Here is a 16,364-nt window from a genome sequence, read left to right on the forward strand (position 1 = left end):
CCTTGAAATAAATATTTGGTGTGTTTTAGTAACAGTAGAACCACTTTTATCTTCTTTTTCTAAATACACAGCATAGCAGAGAATAGATAATAGCTACTTGATTTAAAAAAATGTGCATTTCAGTCAAATTATAACAGTCACTGAAAAAAATCAAACGGTACGGATGCAGTAGAGTCTTCTGAAGCACAATATTAACAGATATGTACATTTTATTTTAGGAATTCAATCTGTCAAAAACCAGACTGCAGCTGTCTATTCACATCCTGCTCCTTTGTCTCCATCTGACTGTTCCAGATGCACATGTGCACCCTCTAGAGGGTATAATCTTGAAAGAATGGTTGAGATCTTCTAAATTCCAATAAAATTTCAACTTTCTGAAAAAAAAATACAGAGGTATTCTTGTTTCAGACTACAAATCCAACCTGTGGTGGTGGTAGTGAAGTTGGAGTAAACTTTTAACTGGCACAACAACCACAAAAAAATCTTTGGATGACAAACAAAAGATCAATAATTAATGTTGAAAAAGTAACCAGTGCAAAAATACAATGGCAAGAGTCCTTCATTACTTCTACTGTAATAACAGAGCTTAATAAAGATCTTATACATCATCTCCAATGCATTTCAACTACACAGAGTCTTCATCAGAGTGCCTTTGGATCTGATTTATTACCACAGTGACTCATTTATTTTTGCTGCGCTCATTTTTATTATACACTTACAAATATTATGTTACTTCAGTATTTAAAAATGAAGAAAATCATTGCACTGTGCCTTCTATCTACTTGTACTCTCATCCTGTCATCCTGGGTGACAGTGTTTCCTTCAGAAAAAAAAGGAAACTGTTCGTCATTGGATGAGAGTCATCACTCAGAGTCACCGTGTCAGTAATGATTAGGATATTTTCAAGCCCTTGAGGTGCAGTCAGAATGAAACAAACTCAGCAAGACTTTGTAGTTAACATAATTTTGACATCATGTCCTGTATCTGTGTGTTTGTATTTGCCCTCTCAGTTCGTTAATGATGATTTAATAGATTTTGAAGACTATCTGTTTCCTGAGTAAATATAAATAAATGTTTCTGGCAACTGTACGCTCTCACCTTTAGGTCATATTCCTGGCGGGTGTCCAGGGTGTCACTCCGGAGGTCAGACTTGAGCTCAATATCATCTTTAAAAGGCTGATTGGAAGGAGAGAAGGACACAGAGGGGAGAAACTAAACCGTCAAACAAGAGGAACAAAAATAAAAAGGAGGAGAGAAGGTGCCATAACGAAACGGAAAAGGGAAGGAGGCAACAGAGTATGACAGGAAAAGAGAAAAGAGTGTTAAAAGGGTTAAAAAGAGAGATGACAGGAGATAGCACAGAGTTTGTTTTCAGTCAAAAGGTGCAGTGCAACATAGGGAGAGGTTACTGAGTTAATGTGAGTTTTTTCTCTACGACTACAGGCTGTATAAACAGAGTCCGGCTCAAGCACACATATCCTGCTGCTGCTCACCGAGTACATGGCCTTGACCATGCGCGATGCTGTGGACACGCTGCCGGAGTCCTCCTCTAAGCTGTGGGTCTCCTTGTTTATCGTCTCCACCTTGATGTCGGGCTTACCCAGCGTGACCCCGCGCCGACCTGGAAGCAGAACACGGCAAGGTTGAATACCGCTGGACACACGTAGCAAGGCCCGTGTGTTTTCACAAGCACTAGGAGCAGCAAATTCAGAAGAGACCTACATCTAGAACAGGGGTGTCAACTACGGGGCCCGCGGGCCAAAACCGGCCCTCCAAAGGTTCCAATCCGGCCCACGGGATGAATTTGCAAAGTACAAAAATGACACTGAAGATATTAACGGTCAAGGGTGTTGAACTCATTTTAGTTTGTTCCACATAAAGACCAAATGTGAGCTCAAGTAAAATAATATCATAAAAACCTATAAATTATGAGTCCAAATTTTCTTCTTAGTTTAATGTGAAACAAACAGTATTACATTATGTCTATAAGTAATGACAACTCCAGATTTTCCTCTGTTTTAGTGCAAAAAAAACATTAAATTATGAAAATATTTACATTTACAAACTGTACTTTTACAATAAAATATGAATAACCACAACATATAATTTTTGGAATAATCTACGACCTGAACTTTAATCAACATCTTCTTTATCATTATTTAAAAAGCATTTGAAAAGGACTCTAATTCATGAAAAAATGTAAGGCTGTATATCATTTGATTTGGATTTGATGATTTGTAATTTGATTTGTATTTTTATTGTTTTTACTTTAGCTTGTTATTTCAGTTATATCGTATTTTTTAATTCTTTTTTGTCTTTTTTTTCCTGTGTATTGTTTATTTCCGGGGAGGTATTCACATAAGCCTTTTCTGGCTTCTATCCTCTCCTGCACAATGATGTTACGTGTTTGAATGTTGTTTTTATTTATTTATTTATTTATTATTTTTCTCTCGCTGTTTTATGATGCACAAATAAATAAAACAATTATATGAAAAACCTGTAATGTCTAAAGAAATGTTTTTTTTTTAACCTTTGCTGATCTGATCCATAATGCACATGTATAAATAATAAGTTGTGGCATAATATTGTTAAAATTGCGTTTAAGAACTGATGCACCCTGTGAGGATCAGTGGCTAGCTATAATAGAGGAAAGATTGACTTATTATCTACAGCTCAAGGAACATATCTTCATAAAGCACGGGACAAAATGGCTGGACTATAAACAAAACAAATCATAATTACTACTGTGTGTCATTTAGATATTTTGTGTTCTACCACTGACCCCTAGTTTCTGTGTTGTATTGTCTGTTGATAAAACAAATAAAAATAAAGTAAAAAAAAAAAAAAAAATCGCTTAAGAAATTTCAGCTTTTTTCAATGTTATTGTTTCACACTAAAATAAAGTGAAAAATAGTTATCATTATTTATATATTATTATGTTATTATTCTACTGGTTCGGCCCACTTGAGAACATATGAACATATGAACTATAAAGAGTTTGACACCCCTGATCTAGAGGGTGAAAAACCAATTGTAGGTGTTAGAACCTTTTTGTTATTTCGTCTAAAATAAGCTTCTACCCCACATATAAACTATAAATAAGCGAACTATCATTGTGAAATAATGAAATTCATGACAAGTAAAAACATCAATAATGCATGAAAACACTACTGTTGCAGACTGTGGTTTCATACTGTAAGCACATGGAGGATATGACTCACTGCCTTTGCGTTGCCTGTAGAAGATGAGAACGAGGATGAGCAGAAAGATGAACAAGAGGATGGTGGAGCCCACAGTCCCACCAGCTATAATGCCCACTGGGACCTCCTCTGAAATGAGTGGGTGGAGAAAGAGAAAACCCACAAAAAGAGTCAGAGAGATAATAGGATTATATAGAATTATATTAGTTGAGAAAGGTAAATTAAGGATACTAAAGATGTCAGAGGAAGATATAAAACATAAAATTACAGAAGAACATCCCATTAACCCATAAAGACCTGGTGGTATTTTTGTGGCAGTTCCAGAAATTAATTTTACTCTCTATTTAGACTTTCTTAAAGGAGTGATATTTTGCTTTTTTAAATGAAATTATGCATTTTAAAACATTTCCCTGTGGTCTACATAAACTGTAAATGCTATGCTTGAGTCTGAATTCTTCATTAATTCGACTCCACAGGTCCATCTTCAGCCCTATTTCTGAATAATGACACCAAAAAGGTCATTTTGAGCACTGGCCCTTTAAATGCAAATGAGCCACTTCATGCCCCACCCCCTCCAGACTGTTGGCTGTGCTGCTCTGTCCCATTCAGCCAACAACTGAACATTAATCGGCTCGAAGTTTGGACATATTTTTGGTATGGACTACAACCGCTGCTGCTGACAAACAATTATGGCGTACTCTGAGAAATGTTCTTCAGAAGTCTTGACCTTATATGTGCAAATGTCAGGACGTAACTACTTATGGATGTAACAAATTAAGCAGGAATTAAAACGGGTTGTAGAAATCCACTTGATTTTTGCCAAAATGAATATAAAGATAGCTTTGTAGCACCTGGAGAGTTCAAATTCAAACTTTTTGAACTATTAGGGTCCAAATACACAAATAAATGTACCAAAGACTTATAAAAGTGAGTTTAGCAAAATATGACCCCTTTAAGGATGCTAAAAAAGTATAAAACATAAAATGACAGAAAACTATCCCATTAACCTTCAAGATAAAGATCCCATGGTAGTTTTGTGGCAGTTCCCAAATTAATTTTTCTGTCTATTTAGACTTTCTTAAGTGATTTGTCACCATTTATTAAAATATTATCCTCTGTATTTTGTGTATTTTTAGTAAAAATAAGGTGTATTTCTATATTTAACTCAAATCAAAGTTGCGGGTTATTATATCAAAAACAGAGAAAACTGAAAAAAGGAGATGTTTTAGGCAATATATATCATGAACTGAACACAAACCAAGTGTCATCACTGTCATTAATCAAACTACATGGGTTTTACAAATGAATCAATGTTGCAGACAATGTTTCCACGTTTACTACGGAGCCTCTGAACGTCCAAATGGATCAAATCTGATGACCGTGAAAAGATGACAAACTGCATTTTAAATCAATTATTTACACGTATTGGTAGGATTAGTGGATCAACAGGTATTACATATTTTACATCAGTAGACAATTCTGGTCAACTTTGGCTGTTTGGGTCTTTAAGGGTTAATGTTTATTCTGACACTATTGGTCACAGGCAAACAGAGCTGGTAACACTCCATACAGTTCACTGCTCAAGGAATCTGCTGCCTTTAATTATTTATCTTCTTCATGTCTGCCCACAAAAGTCTAAGGCAACTGGAGAAATACATGAATACGTAAAAAAACTGTATGCAAAACTCACCTGTCTCTTCCAGTGTGATGATCATGGTGCCTGGGCCGAATGAGTTCCAGGCCGTGCAGTTGTAGGTGGACAGGAAGTCGGACTCCATCACGTTGTTGATGGTGAGGGTGGAGAGGACGCCACCGCCCTCCGCTGACGGTTTGCTCTGCTCTACCGTGTACCTCTCCAGCAGCGTCCCCTTCTCCTTCTCCCAGACGTTCTCCTTCCACGCCCACACCTGCAGCACAGACGCAGAAAAACATATTGAATCACAGTGAAAATAGACAAAGGTGCATTTCCCAATCTTATGCTCTGAATTTAGCACTAGATTAGAGTAAAATACACAAGTCGGCCATGGTATGTGCATTAATTTTCCTAATTCAAATAGAAGAGTGTTGGTTTGTTAAGTTGGTCTGTTATGAGTGGGGGTCTCTACGGTGGCTGACAAGGGCCAAACACATTGCAACAACCCAATGCGTGTCAGTTAGAGAAAACAGCTGCAAGTACAGAAACGATGCAAATTCACAAACTCAAACACAAGTCTAACCCGAGGTACAAAAAGAGGTACAAATGAAAAAATGTGCCACAAGACACAAAAACACATGCATAATCATGAAATGCTCTGCAAAAAGAGAAACAATGCAAAGCACAAAATGATTCAAACCACAAAAACATCTGCAAACAAAAAACGCTGCATAACCAGTGATTACAACGGAAGTGCTCCAAACCTGTAGGGGGCACTGTCAGCAGAACAGCTCAATGCAGAGACACACAGGATGGAGAGAGAGACGGAGAACAGCTGACTGACAGGGTTTCAAACTATAGTGGGAACAAATTGAACTTACGGCATAGCGTGGTCATGTGACTTTTATTTGATTCTATTTGCACTTGTCTGTTGTCAATAATCGCTGGCTGCAGGTTTAGAGCACTTCCGTTGTAGTGACTGGTTATGCAGTGTTTTTTGTTTGCAGATGTTTTCGTGGTTTGCATCGTTTCTTTATTTGCAGAGCATTTGATGATTATGCATATGTTTTTGTTTCTTGCGGTGCATTTTTTTCATTTACACCACATTCCTCTTTTTGAACCTCATTTAGACTTGTGTTTGAGTTTGTGAATTTGCATCGTTTCTGTACTTGCAGCTGTTTTCTCTTAACTGAAACGCATTGGGCCATTGCAATGTGTTTGGCCCTTGTTGGCCACCGTAGGTCTCTGTTCTCATGAACCTGAAAATCTGATTGGACAATGTTTTGACAGTGGAAGAATCATTAAAAATGCAGCTGTTATGGCAGGCAAGCAGAAAATGTTTGGGAACCCCAGAGTTAAAGCTTCAGTCACCAACATTTTCTTTGCTTCATTGGGCGATAAAGACCATAAAAAGCTTTCAATTGCAACAATATTATTTAGGCTCCATCAGACACATTTCTACTGCAGACTCATCAGGAAAACAACACGGCAGCTCCACTACCCATTAGATTTTGGCTTCACTCGTGACACGAAACAGTCTCTTCATGTGTCATGCAAACTACGCATAGGTTAGATAGGAAAGAGGTGCAAGAGGAGGGTATGTATTTTCAAATTCTGGTATTTAGAATTAAATATTTGACTGTGGGCAGGCTGTATGATAAACAATGATAAATACGGGGTAAAAACAGTGATTTTTCTTCATCACTGTTTATCTATAAGATACTTTCAACTGAACACAGTCTTCAACCTTTGAACACCTCAGTATTTATTATTGAAGTCAATGCACTTCAAAGACAACTATAAGTCAAGCCTTATGCATCCAGTATTGCACTCAAGCATGACAAACATATGTACACATTAATGTATAATATTTCAGCTTGCGGTGCTGTGCGATACACTGTCTGAACAGCATACCAGTTTTAATTCCTTGTACATAATTAATGACATGAATGCAGAGCATAGCAACAATAACAGCTTCAACACTTCAGCATCTTTAAACTGTTTTGTTTTTCAAAGACAGCAATGTTAAAGTTGGTTGCCAGCACAATAATAAAATGTTCACATTCCACAACTTTTCCTGCACACCGATCAAACAAAATATAAAAGAACAGTATGATAAACCATGAAAGTTAACCATTCTGCTATGATTTTCCAAAACTGCTCCTCCAGTCATGGTGCAGAAACCTTAAAGAAAGAATTTTACCCATGACATGACGGAATTTTTCTCTTCTTAAATCCTTATGGACAACTGTTAGACATCTGTTGGCAGTCGTGGGGTTAGCTTCACACACTTGGCTATTAGGATAACTGTGCCTACAATACACAGCTGATGCAGCAGTAAATCCACACATGTAAGTACACGCTTGCATGTAAACACACACATTGTATGACTTACTCAGGCCAGCAACAGTTTGTATGTTTCTTCGGACTGAAGGAGAGGTGAATGGGCATGACTGAGCTGGTGAGAATCTTGCACATTTTCCAATTTTAAAGCCACTAAAAGCAGCTGTATTATTCAGCATTGAAGCACTGTACTGAGGCATGTTAATTATGCATAAACCCACATGTTCCCATAATCTGCCCGCTTATTCCAGAGGAAAGAGAATCTCTGAGATGTGGCATTTACTGGGACAACTGTTCCTCTCCAGTCCTTTATATTTTATAAATCTTTTTCTGTCCCAACCTTTTGCATTAGGAGCGTGCACTGTGAGTCAGGATGGATCAGTCACAGAGGCCGGGGAGCTGAGGAGCTACTACTACTGCATCTCTGTGATACAGACGAGTGGACAAAAGGCAATGGGGATGATTTCTGACGCAGTAGCTAAAAGCGGGACAGGGTTAGTGTTAGTGTTGGTTTGTTTACGTGATGGGTTGGAGGAAAATTCTGGGAGAGTTTTAGGGTGAGTCACTGCTCGAAAGGAAAAGGGACAGTGCCTAAAAGCATTAACTGTGCAGGAGCGGAGCCATTTAGGAACAGGAGGGTACAGTAATAGTAAAATACAAATCACTGTCAAACTAAAGAGGTACAGCGTTGTGCTTTTTCTTGCCAAAGCTTTTTTTCTTGTTTGCCATTTTTGGTTTGAATAATAAATAAAGGAATTAAGAGTCTGAAAAGGTTTTCGTTGTAGATTTTGTGGCAGAAATGTTTTGTAGGACTGTGTTTTTGTACTTACGATTTTATCTGGGGGAGGTGTACTGGCTATGTAGCATTTCACCTCTCCTCTCTCTCCTCTCACTGCATACTGGACTGGATCACTGGAGATGATGGGAGGACCTGCATAGGCCAAATATGACAACATGTGAATGAAAATGAAATCACTTGAAAACAAATCATTGCCGTCGTGATATTTTCCTGTTGACCTTATAAAGCCTATTCACAAAGAAATGACTGTATTCAAAAATAAACGGCTTTTGGCCCTACTATATTTATTTCTTCAATTACTGACAAGCTGACCTTTTTTAAACTACAGCATTTTCATCTATGAGCAGTGTCACATTGAACTGCATGGATGTTTTCTGACCGTTGACTGTGAGCGTGACCTCAGTCTCTCCAACTCCGATCCGTGGGACGATGGCCTTACATACATACTGGCCTGCATCTGCCTGGCTCACCGACTTCAGATACAGCTGGTTGCTGTTACTCAGAACCTGTGGGGGTGTAAATGAAAAGACCACAAATATAAACAGGGCAAATCTGCCAAACAGCATGAAAGGATAAACAAAATAAAAGCCCACTTGAACACAGGTAAAAGAGGGACTAGTGTATTTCTATGCTTCCACCTGTGAAGCTTATTATTTTTATACATCATGAAGCATATGTGCACGTCTAGATTTATCGTCTAGATTTATTTGATTATATATGTTGTACTACACTGCTGATTGACCTTGACTAGCGAATAATGCAAACTTGGATCCTTTTTTTAACCCATCACAAAGGTTTTGCAGTTGCCTAGTAACCACATCCACTGGAAAATTAGCTGTGTGAAAATTATGGCTAAATATAAAACTACTTAGAAATAGAGGAATAACCTGCACAACACTACAGTATGGAGATGTACTTGTAAGCTAAATCAATGTGTAGTAAGAAACATATGTATAAAGACAGCTTTGAATTGCTTGTTGCCGTGTCTTATAATTTATTTTTATTATAATTGATTTAATTTTTTATTTTATTAGAAAATACATTACAAAAGTATTACAGTTATTAAAATCAACAATTGAGCCAAAAAATACATCTTGTACTAGGACACTCCAGAAGCAGTCCTCAGCTTATAAATGGGGGTCCTTAAACATGTAAGAAGAGACACATTTTACATTACTTGCAAGTCAACTGACCAGTGGTTAGGCGAGATATTTAGGCACACAACAAGAGCTCAAAATAAAAAAGAAATTGTCTATAGAATGACATAAATATTTCTACACACCAAATGTATCTGTAGTGAGTCACAAGTATGTGACAAAATTGACAAGAAATACAACAAATCTAAGTGCACAGTGTACAGATCTTTGTAAACACAAAGACAGACCTGTAAAATACTGCAAATACAAGAACAGAAGAAAAGTGCACAAAGCGTAGGCTCTGCTTCTTACCATGTTTGAACCCTTTTTGAACCAGGTGAGGGTGAGTGGAGGATTTCCAGCCCATTTACAGTTCAGTGTGACATCAGAGTCAACATCCACTGTTTTTGGCTGAGGCTCTACCAACAAGATTGGACCGACTGAAGACAGAGAGGGAGAGAGATAGGAGATTTTCTTTGTTGTGTTTGAGTAATAATGCAGTAGGACTAAAGGGGAGAAGTAGCTCAGAGAAGAAGAAACACAACAATAGTGTGCTTTATCCATCTGACTCCAGACTAAAGTGAGTGAAGCCGGCAACAAATGATTCAACAAGGAGAGATGAATGTTCTGTGACTCACAGTGAACATCCACCAGGATGCTGACGTTGGTCTTTCCTACAGCATTGAAAACCAGACAGGAGACGGGCTCAGTGAAGAAAGAGTGATCAGCTTTAGTAGTGAACACACTTTCCCTGGCTCCCTGCAGCACCACACCGCCCTTAGCCCACCTAGGATTGAATATTTCACAAAATTATAAAATATTAAAAAATAAAACAAAGATAAATTCATTTTGACACCAACAAGAATCCTGCTGAAGTGAAAAAAAATGTGCCTAGTTATCCAGCTTCAGTGAGAGTAAGAGGGAGTTTGTATGAAAACTGACCTGTAGCCCATAATAGGAGGGTTAGCGTGAGCTTGGCAGGTGAAGGTGACTCTGTCCCCCTCCAGGACAGATCGAGGCTCGATGGACAAGGTCACTGTCGGTGGATCTGTCAGAGAAAGAACACACCACTTCACACATTTACACTCACTTAGTGACAGCCTTAACAACATCTAAACCACAGTATGCGGCAGTATGGGCATTCTGGTGCAAAAAGGCTGTTCAACACTACTTTGGCACAGCAATGAAAGCATTTAGCACATGGTTTGAAATGATCATCTTTTACAATAAGTCATAATTGTAAAAACACCATTTGTATTAATGAAACATTCTTATTAAATACAACATTTCTAACGGCTGCACTAGAAGGCAGTATTACTTACGGTGTACGTTGAGGGTGACAGTTGTGCTTTTGCCGGTGGGAACGGCCAGGTTGGTGGTCACACAGCTGTAGTTCCTCCCAGTATCTGTGTCAACGGGATGAATGGGCAGGTAGCTGCGTGTGGTCACCCTCTTCCTGTCTGGAAGCACCTCCTGAAAATGGAGGACAGAAAGGGGTTGAAATACTGAAATTGTAAACACAGGGCATGAAAGCATATTTATTGTATCTAGCATGTAAAGGGCACTCACAGTAATACTGACAGCCCCCTCCACGGGCAGGCCATCCTTGAGCCAATCGATCATAGAAGGCGGTTTGGCCCCTCGGGACACACAGCTCAGGTTGTAGGACTCCCCTGCATTCAGCAGCACCTCTGGACCCCCATCTATCACTGGGTCATCTGGGGGAACTGAGGCAGGAGGAAGGAAGGTTTAGATACACAAACAGTCACATTTCATAATGCTGAGTATATAAAACCACACTTCCACAAACAAGGCTGTCCAATTAAATAAATCTGTGATATCTTACAGAAATTAGAGTTCAGTGCATAAATACGAGTACTGTCAGCAACATGTATCTCTACCGCTCATTTTTACTCCAATTTTAAGACAAGTATCATGGTACAAAGATCAGATGCATCAAATCTGAGTAAAAAAGTTTACTTTTTATGCTGGAACAGAGGGCATATGCATTTGCATTTTCTCTGTTAACAGCAAAGCGCTACATTTTGTGCAATTTGAAGATAGATCATAAGACTGCTAAGCAGCGGCCAGGGGGTTAAACACAGTGCAAAATCAACCACCGTCTTTTGCACAAATTTGTATGCAAACTTTTATAGTTTTCCTCATGTTTTAAGACACATTTCCTAAAATGTATGCTCCAAATCTCCAAACTCTATCCACTGCTGTGCTCTGCCTGCAAGTCTAACATAATTTGTGATAGTGAAGAGAATCTCAGCCTGATCCAAACCAGAGATAGGATACTGAGGCAGAATAAGTATGATTTCTTTCTTCATGTACAAAATTTTTTTGGTTGGTAAAGACATGGAAAATTACTTTAACAATAGTGTATTCTAAGTTTTTATCTGTTTGATCAGCTACATTTACTTATATCAGCTACATTTACTTTACTTACTTTACATCTCATTTTCTGCTCAATTACTTTTTACTTCAGTACATTGCCAAATTCACATCTGACACGTATACAGTCTGTCTTTATTGGCCTCAGGATTCATTACAGTAACATGCTCTCATCACAGTGTTCTCAACTGACCCATCAGTGTGTCATGACTGTTGTGTTCTGTTTGTGTATTTGATCTCTTTTACTGAAGGCAGAGCTTGGTCTTGACATGGACGTTTGAAGTTTGTGTAGATGTGTGTAGTGACTGACTTGTGTTTAGGATTTTGGGAATTGGAGCATACATTTCAGGAAACGAGTCCTAACAATTGAGAAAATAACTCGTGTTTTTGAGCACTGATACAGCAGCATGATATAACATCATAATACGCAAGTGTCAATCAAGTATCAATATTTTCTTATACCATTATTCTCAAATACATAAACGTACTGAGGACGGTGAGTTTGGCCCTCCTGGACCTCAGGGCAGCATCAGGGGCCTGACACTCATACAGGGAGTCATCGGATAGGTCAGCTGACAGGATCTCCAAGTTGTACTGGCCCAACTCCTGGACACGCAGTACACGGTACCTGGGCCAGGCTGAAACACACAGGCAATCAAAAGTAAAACAAATGCAATCACTTCCACAGTTGAAATACTGCATTTTAAGAGTTTTTTGTTGTTATCTCAGTGCTGATCTTGGCTTACAGTGAGTTTATGTTCATATTGCAGTAACAGTGGGACCTTCAAATAAAAGTTGGACATAGGTCATATGCCTGTGGATTCACCCATGAAGCCTGTAGCAGAATTTGGAAACAATAATACTATGAAGAAATCACTATTCATGCTGACTAGGAAATGTCAGATGTTCACCCTGTGTCATACATGGAATAAATGTTTTCTGCAGCAGTGTTGGTGACACTAGAGAGATGCATGAACCCGACATGATAGATATTCACACACAAAAAACGCATGACCAAACATACACATTGATGCAGCTGCACAATACATACACAATCATACGCACACAACACAGCCTCTCCAGTCCTGCCTTTCCCTTCCCCCATCCGTCACACGGCACAGCTGTGTCACTGCTGTACATTCTCACCATTAGGTGGCAGCCATGCTCCCTTTCACCAGCAGGGGGAAAAGATGAATGCATTATGACAGCAACGTTTTAGAGGGCTCACATCGACTCCAGTCTATGGTGCAGAATTCATGTTTGCTGCCCAGACGTAGATCGCATGTAAAATTCTCTCTGCCATTTCCATGTACAGGCTCCAAATCGAGCCTTGCCGCTTGCCTAACCTTGTGTGTCCTTGTTTCTGCATGCATGTGTGCATGTGTGTGTGTGCCTTGTATATACGTGCATTTGCATGTGAAATGTCGAGAGCGAGAAAGCGTATGAAAAGCCCACAGAAAGAGGGGGGCAGAGGGACACAGGCTCATACACACACAAACACAAACACACCCACCGAGTGGATGTGTGCATGAAGCGGCCAGTGTTCATTCACATGTTTTTATTTAAAAGCTTTGGCTTGAAGCACTGGACCATTACAGTAACAATATGATTAAAAGAAGGGGGGGGAGAAAGGGAGGGAGAGGCAGAAAGTGTGGTGAAGAGACAGACGAGGACAGCGAAGAGGACAGAGGAGGGACAGAAGGGTTGACAAAAAGAGAGGAGCATGAACTGAAAGCGTGTCAAGCAAGGTAAGTAGAGAGAAAGAGACAAGGTACTAGAGAGAAGTTAAATGAAGAATAGGAGAGGACTCTGCACAACAGAGGCAGCTGAGAAAAGGAGAACAAGAAGGAGAAAAAGGAACCAGGAATCTTAAGTGGAGGTCATGAGGGATGGAGAGGAGATGGAGAGGAGAGGAGAGGAGAGGAGAGGAGAGGAGAGGAGAGGAGAGGAGAGGAGAGGAGAGGAGAGGAGAGGAGAGGAGAGGAGAGGAGAGGAGAGGAGAGGAGAGGAGAGGAGAGGAGAGGAGAGGAGAGGAGAATCAACAAAAACAAGGCATCAGCATGTCACAAACAATGCAGTCCCCCTCTGGACCATTCTGCTTGAAATATGCTCACTTGTTCTGACCAGTAATTGCACAGCCGCCTTTAGGCTAATCAGTGCGATTCTGGAAACCGTCCAGAATTGCAGAGATTCTTTAGATGCATCATTCTTCCAAGTTTTGTCAAAGTCAGACAAGCTGTGCCCAAGTTGTCGTTGTTGTTGACAGACTGAGAAGTGGGAGACTTAATAAATCAAAATGAAAACTTCAACAAAAAGGATGAAAATGCAAAGAGGAAGACCAGGGAGAACACTGTTTCAGCCTTTCAAGAAAAATCAGATAATGGCCAGTCACCCACTGCTGATATGACAGAGGTGATGATGTGATGCTCCTCAGTCACATCATACTGTTAATTGTGCCTTGGGGAGCTTAGAATTTCCCCATCAAACAGTGGATGCACGTGTGCTCATGGAGGCCAAATTTAACATCAACCTAAAGAGGTGCCACATCTTCACAACAGGATGCGATGAAAGAGCTGATGCGGCCGTTGAGCTGTCTTTCAGTAACATGACAGTAACCTTTAACATCTCCTGGGCAAAATTGCTCTGCTGGCTCAATCTGACTGTAACTAAAACATTCAGCAGCAAAAATATTTTGTCAGCATACATTAGCCACTGGAGGTACTAGCACGCAATGTCACACCAACACTGGTTGAGTGTGCAAATATATCACTTAAACCGATGTGAAAGAGTTGACGAAACAGCACTGCTAAGTCAGTCTTTAAGCTACATTTTACTGTATTTATCATTATCTTTATTCCTGTCCTCTTATCTACTGAAAATAGACAGTGCTATTTGGCTGTTTCAGCTGTTTTCGTATATTGTCACCTGCACAATCTTTGTCAATAATGTTACAGCAGAATCAGGTGAATAGTAAGTGTGCCTTTGTGTTCGTCAATAATGGTTTAGTGGCAAAGACAACTGCTGAGGTACCACTTTCTAATACTAATTGACTGTTTGCTTTCAAACAGACCTACCTACACTCTATCCAAGAAGGGTCTGAACATTGGAGGCGCTCCACTACATGCACTTGGGATTCAAGAACTGTTGTTCGTATTGTATAGTGCTTTTGTGTGAACACTTTTTGTTGGGCCATGATATCAGTCTATTGATAATACAGCTATTAAGGTGAAAGTATTGTATTTTCTGCATAATTTGCCTTTTGTGTGGCTTGATGATGGTTATGTCAGTGTGCCAGACCTGAGACACAACTTAGAATCGTAGAAAACACAAATGTTGTGAATGCAATGAGAACACCAGATGAGTTTTACTTCACATGCCTCTTTTTCTGCACTTTGGAGTGTGGTGTAACAAGTGAACTGTAAATAGTTCACTAAACATAATTTTCCATCTTAAAGCATTAAGTTCAGAATTTTGCCTTTCAGCATCTTCTTTCACAAAGTATCAGAACCATGGACCTTGAAAAGCCCATCTTAATCACATGTTGGACAGCTTGAGGAGGCTGTGAGAAGTCTCACCCCGGAGGTCCTCTCCGATGCCCAGAGCCAGGCCATCTTTGGTCCACTGAACAATGCCCGAGTAGTTGAAGACAACGCAGGACAGGATCACCCTCTGGCCCCGCACCACCGACTGGTCTGCCGGCTCCTGAGAGAACCTCGCTGTCCACGCTGGAGGTTGAGAAGAAGAGGGGATAGGGAGGAAAAAGAAAGATAAATTAGGGACTTTCTCATTCTCAGTGTGCACACGCTGCAGGCAAGCTTCTATAAAACCACCAAAAGCGGAAATAAAGCATATTATTGTATCTGTGGTTTTATGGTTAATTGATTAAAAACTGCATTCCCCATTCGTGGCATTCCCCCAGCAGCAATGGAATGCCACGATTGCCATCTTTGATCACACAATGGCTTGAGGCCATTAACTGAGCACCGCAGAGGAGTAAAGAGCGGCATGGGAAGATAAAGTTGTCAAAGTAGAGGAAATCAGACCAGAGACAGAGAGGAAGAAAGAAAGAGAAAGAAGAGGAAGACGCAGTTAATGCTGACTCAGGAGAAAAAAGCTGGGAGATCAAACAGGCAACTTCAGCCATAGGGTCTCTCACACGTCTTTTCTTCTCGCTCCTGACTTCTATTTCTTCAAAACTCTCTGGCCCTCCCTCTTTCTGTTTCTCCTCTCCTCATTCCTCCCTATGAGTCATCTCCCAGGCTTCCACTCCCCAACCAAAACTACAGTGGCTGTCATTGTCTACCAGGCTCTCTCCCTCCAGTCTGTAGACCAATGCCACAGCAGATAGCCCCGTGCTGAGCAGGCCCACCAACCAACCGACTAATACGAGGAAAAACAAGAAGAAAAAAAAACTCTTGTTGCACGCTGTATGATGACAAGTTGTAATTAGCTGTCGCTCGAAGACATGACACCCGTACAATAGAAGAGAGGCAATCTCTCTGTAGAGGACTTGCTTTAAATTTTCATTCTTTCCATTCTGTCTCTTGCTTTCACCACCGCCACCACCCTCCCACTTGTTATTTCGAAGAATCTCGTACAGTAGATCATTAACCCAATGCTGCATGCACTCCGTCCACCTTCCTCCTCCTCCTCTGCCATTACCTCTCTCCCTCTGTTCTCTCCATAATGTTGTATGTCCTTTACCCAAATTGCTTTGCTTCACTCTCTGCTTTCCCTTTATAAGTATGCATCCCCACTCGCCTCCTTCACTTTGTACATCTATAATGCTGTCTATGAATGTCCTTTTGCCTGCACTGATTTTTCTCTACCTCTTTCTCTACAGTATGTATGTGTCT

At 40.0% G+C, this 16,364-nt stretch overlaps 1 protein-coding gene across 3 annotated transcripts in view; it reads right to left on the minus strand.

Moving 5' to 3' along the window:
* Window positions 1-16,364, minus strand: part of kirrel1a (kirre like nephrin family adhesion molecule 1a) — a 34,325-nt gene that overhangs the window by 4,530 nt on the left and 13,431 nt on the right. The window contains exons 2-14 of one of the 3 annotated variants that reach the window (XM_030161709.1): window positions 15,084-15,233; window positions 11,997-12,146; window positions 10,681-10,838; window positions 10,434-10,584; window positions 10,054-10,159; window positions 9,750-9,898; window positions 9,424-9,551; window positions 8,355-8,481; window positions 8,007-8,107; window positions 4,891-5,107; window positions 3,225-3,329; window positions 1,494-1,621; window positions 1,099-1,212 (exon numbers count right to left, since the gene is read on the minus strand). In XM_030161709.1, coding sequence (XP_030017569.1) covers window positions 1,099-1,212; window positions 1,494-1,621; window positions 3,225-3,329; window positions 4,891-5,107; window positions 8,007-8,107; window positions 8,355-8,481; window positions 9,424-9,551; window positions 9,750-9,898; window positions 10,054-10,159; window positions 10,434-10,584; window positions 10,681-10,838; window positions 11,997-12,146; window positions 15,084-15,233 — 1,784 coding nt within the window. Of the gene's footprint in view, window positions 1-1,098; window positions 1,213-1,493; window positions 1,622-3,221; window positions 3,330-4,890; window positions 5,108-8,006; window positions 8,108-8,354; window positions 8,482-9,423; window positions 9,552-9,749; window positions 9,899-10,053; window positions 10,160-10,433; window positions 10,585-10,680; window positions 10,839-11,996; window positions 12,147-15,083; window positions 15,234-16,364 lie in introns of all 3 variants that reach the window. The other 2 variants (XM_030161710.1, XM_030161708.1) reach the window with 2 other exon arrangements.

Source organism: Sphaeramia orbicularis, chromosome 18 (genome assembly GCF_902148855.1).
Source record: "Sphaeramia orbicularis chromosome 18, fSphaOr1.1, whole genome shotgun sequence".
Classification (NCBI taxonomy): Eukaryota; Metazoa; Chordata; class Actinopteri; order Kurtiformes; family Apogonidae; genus Sphaeramia; species Sphaeramia orbicularis.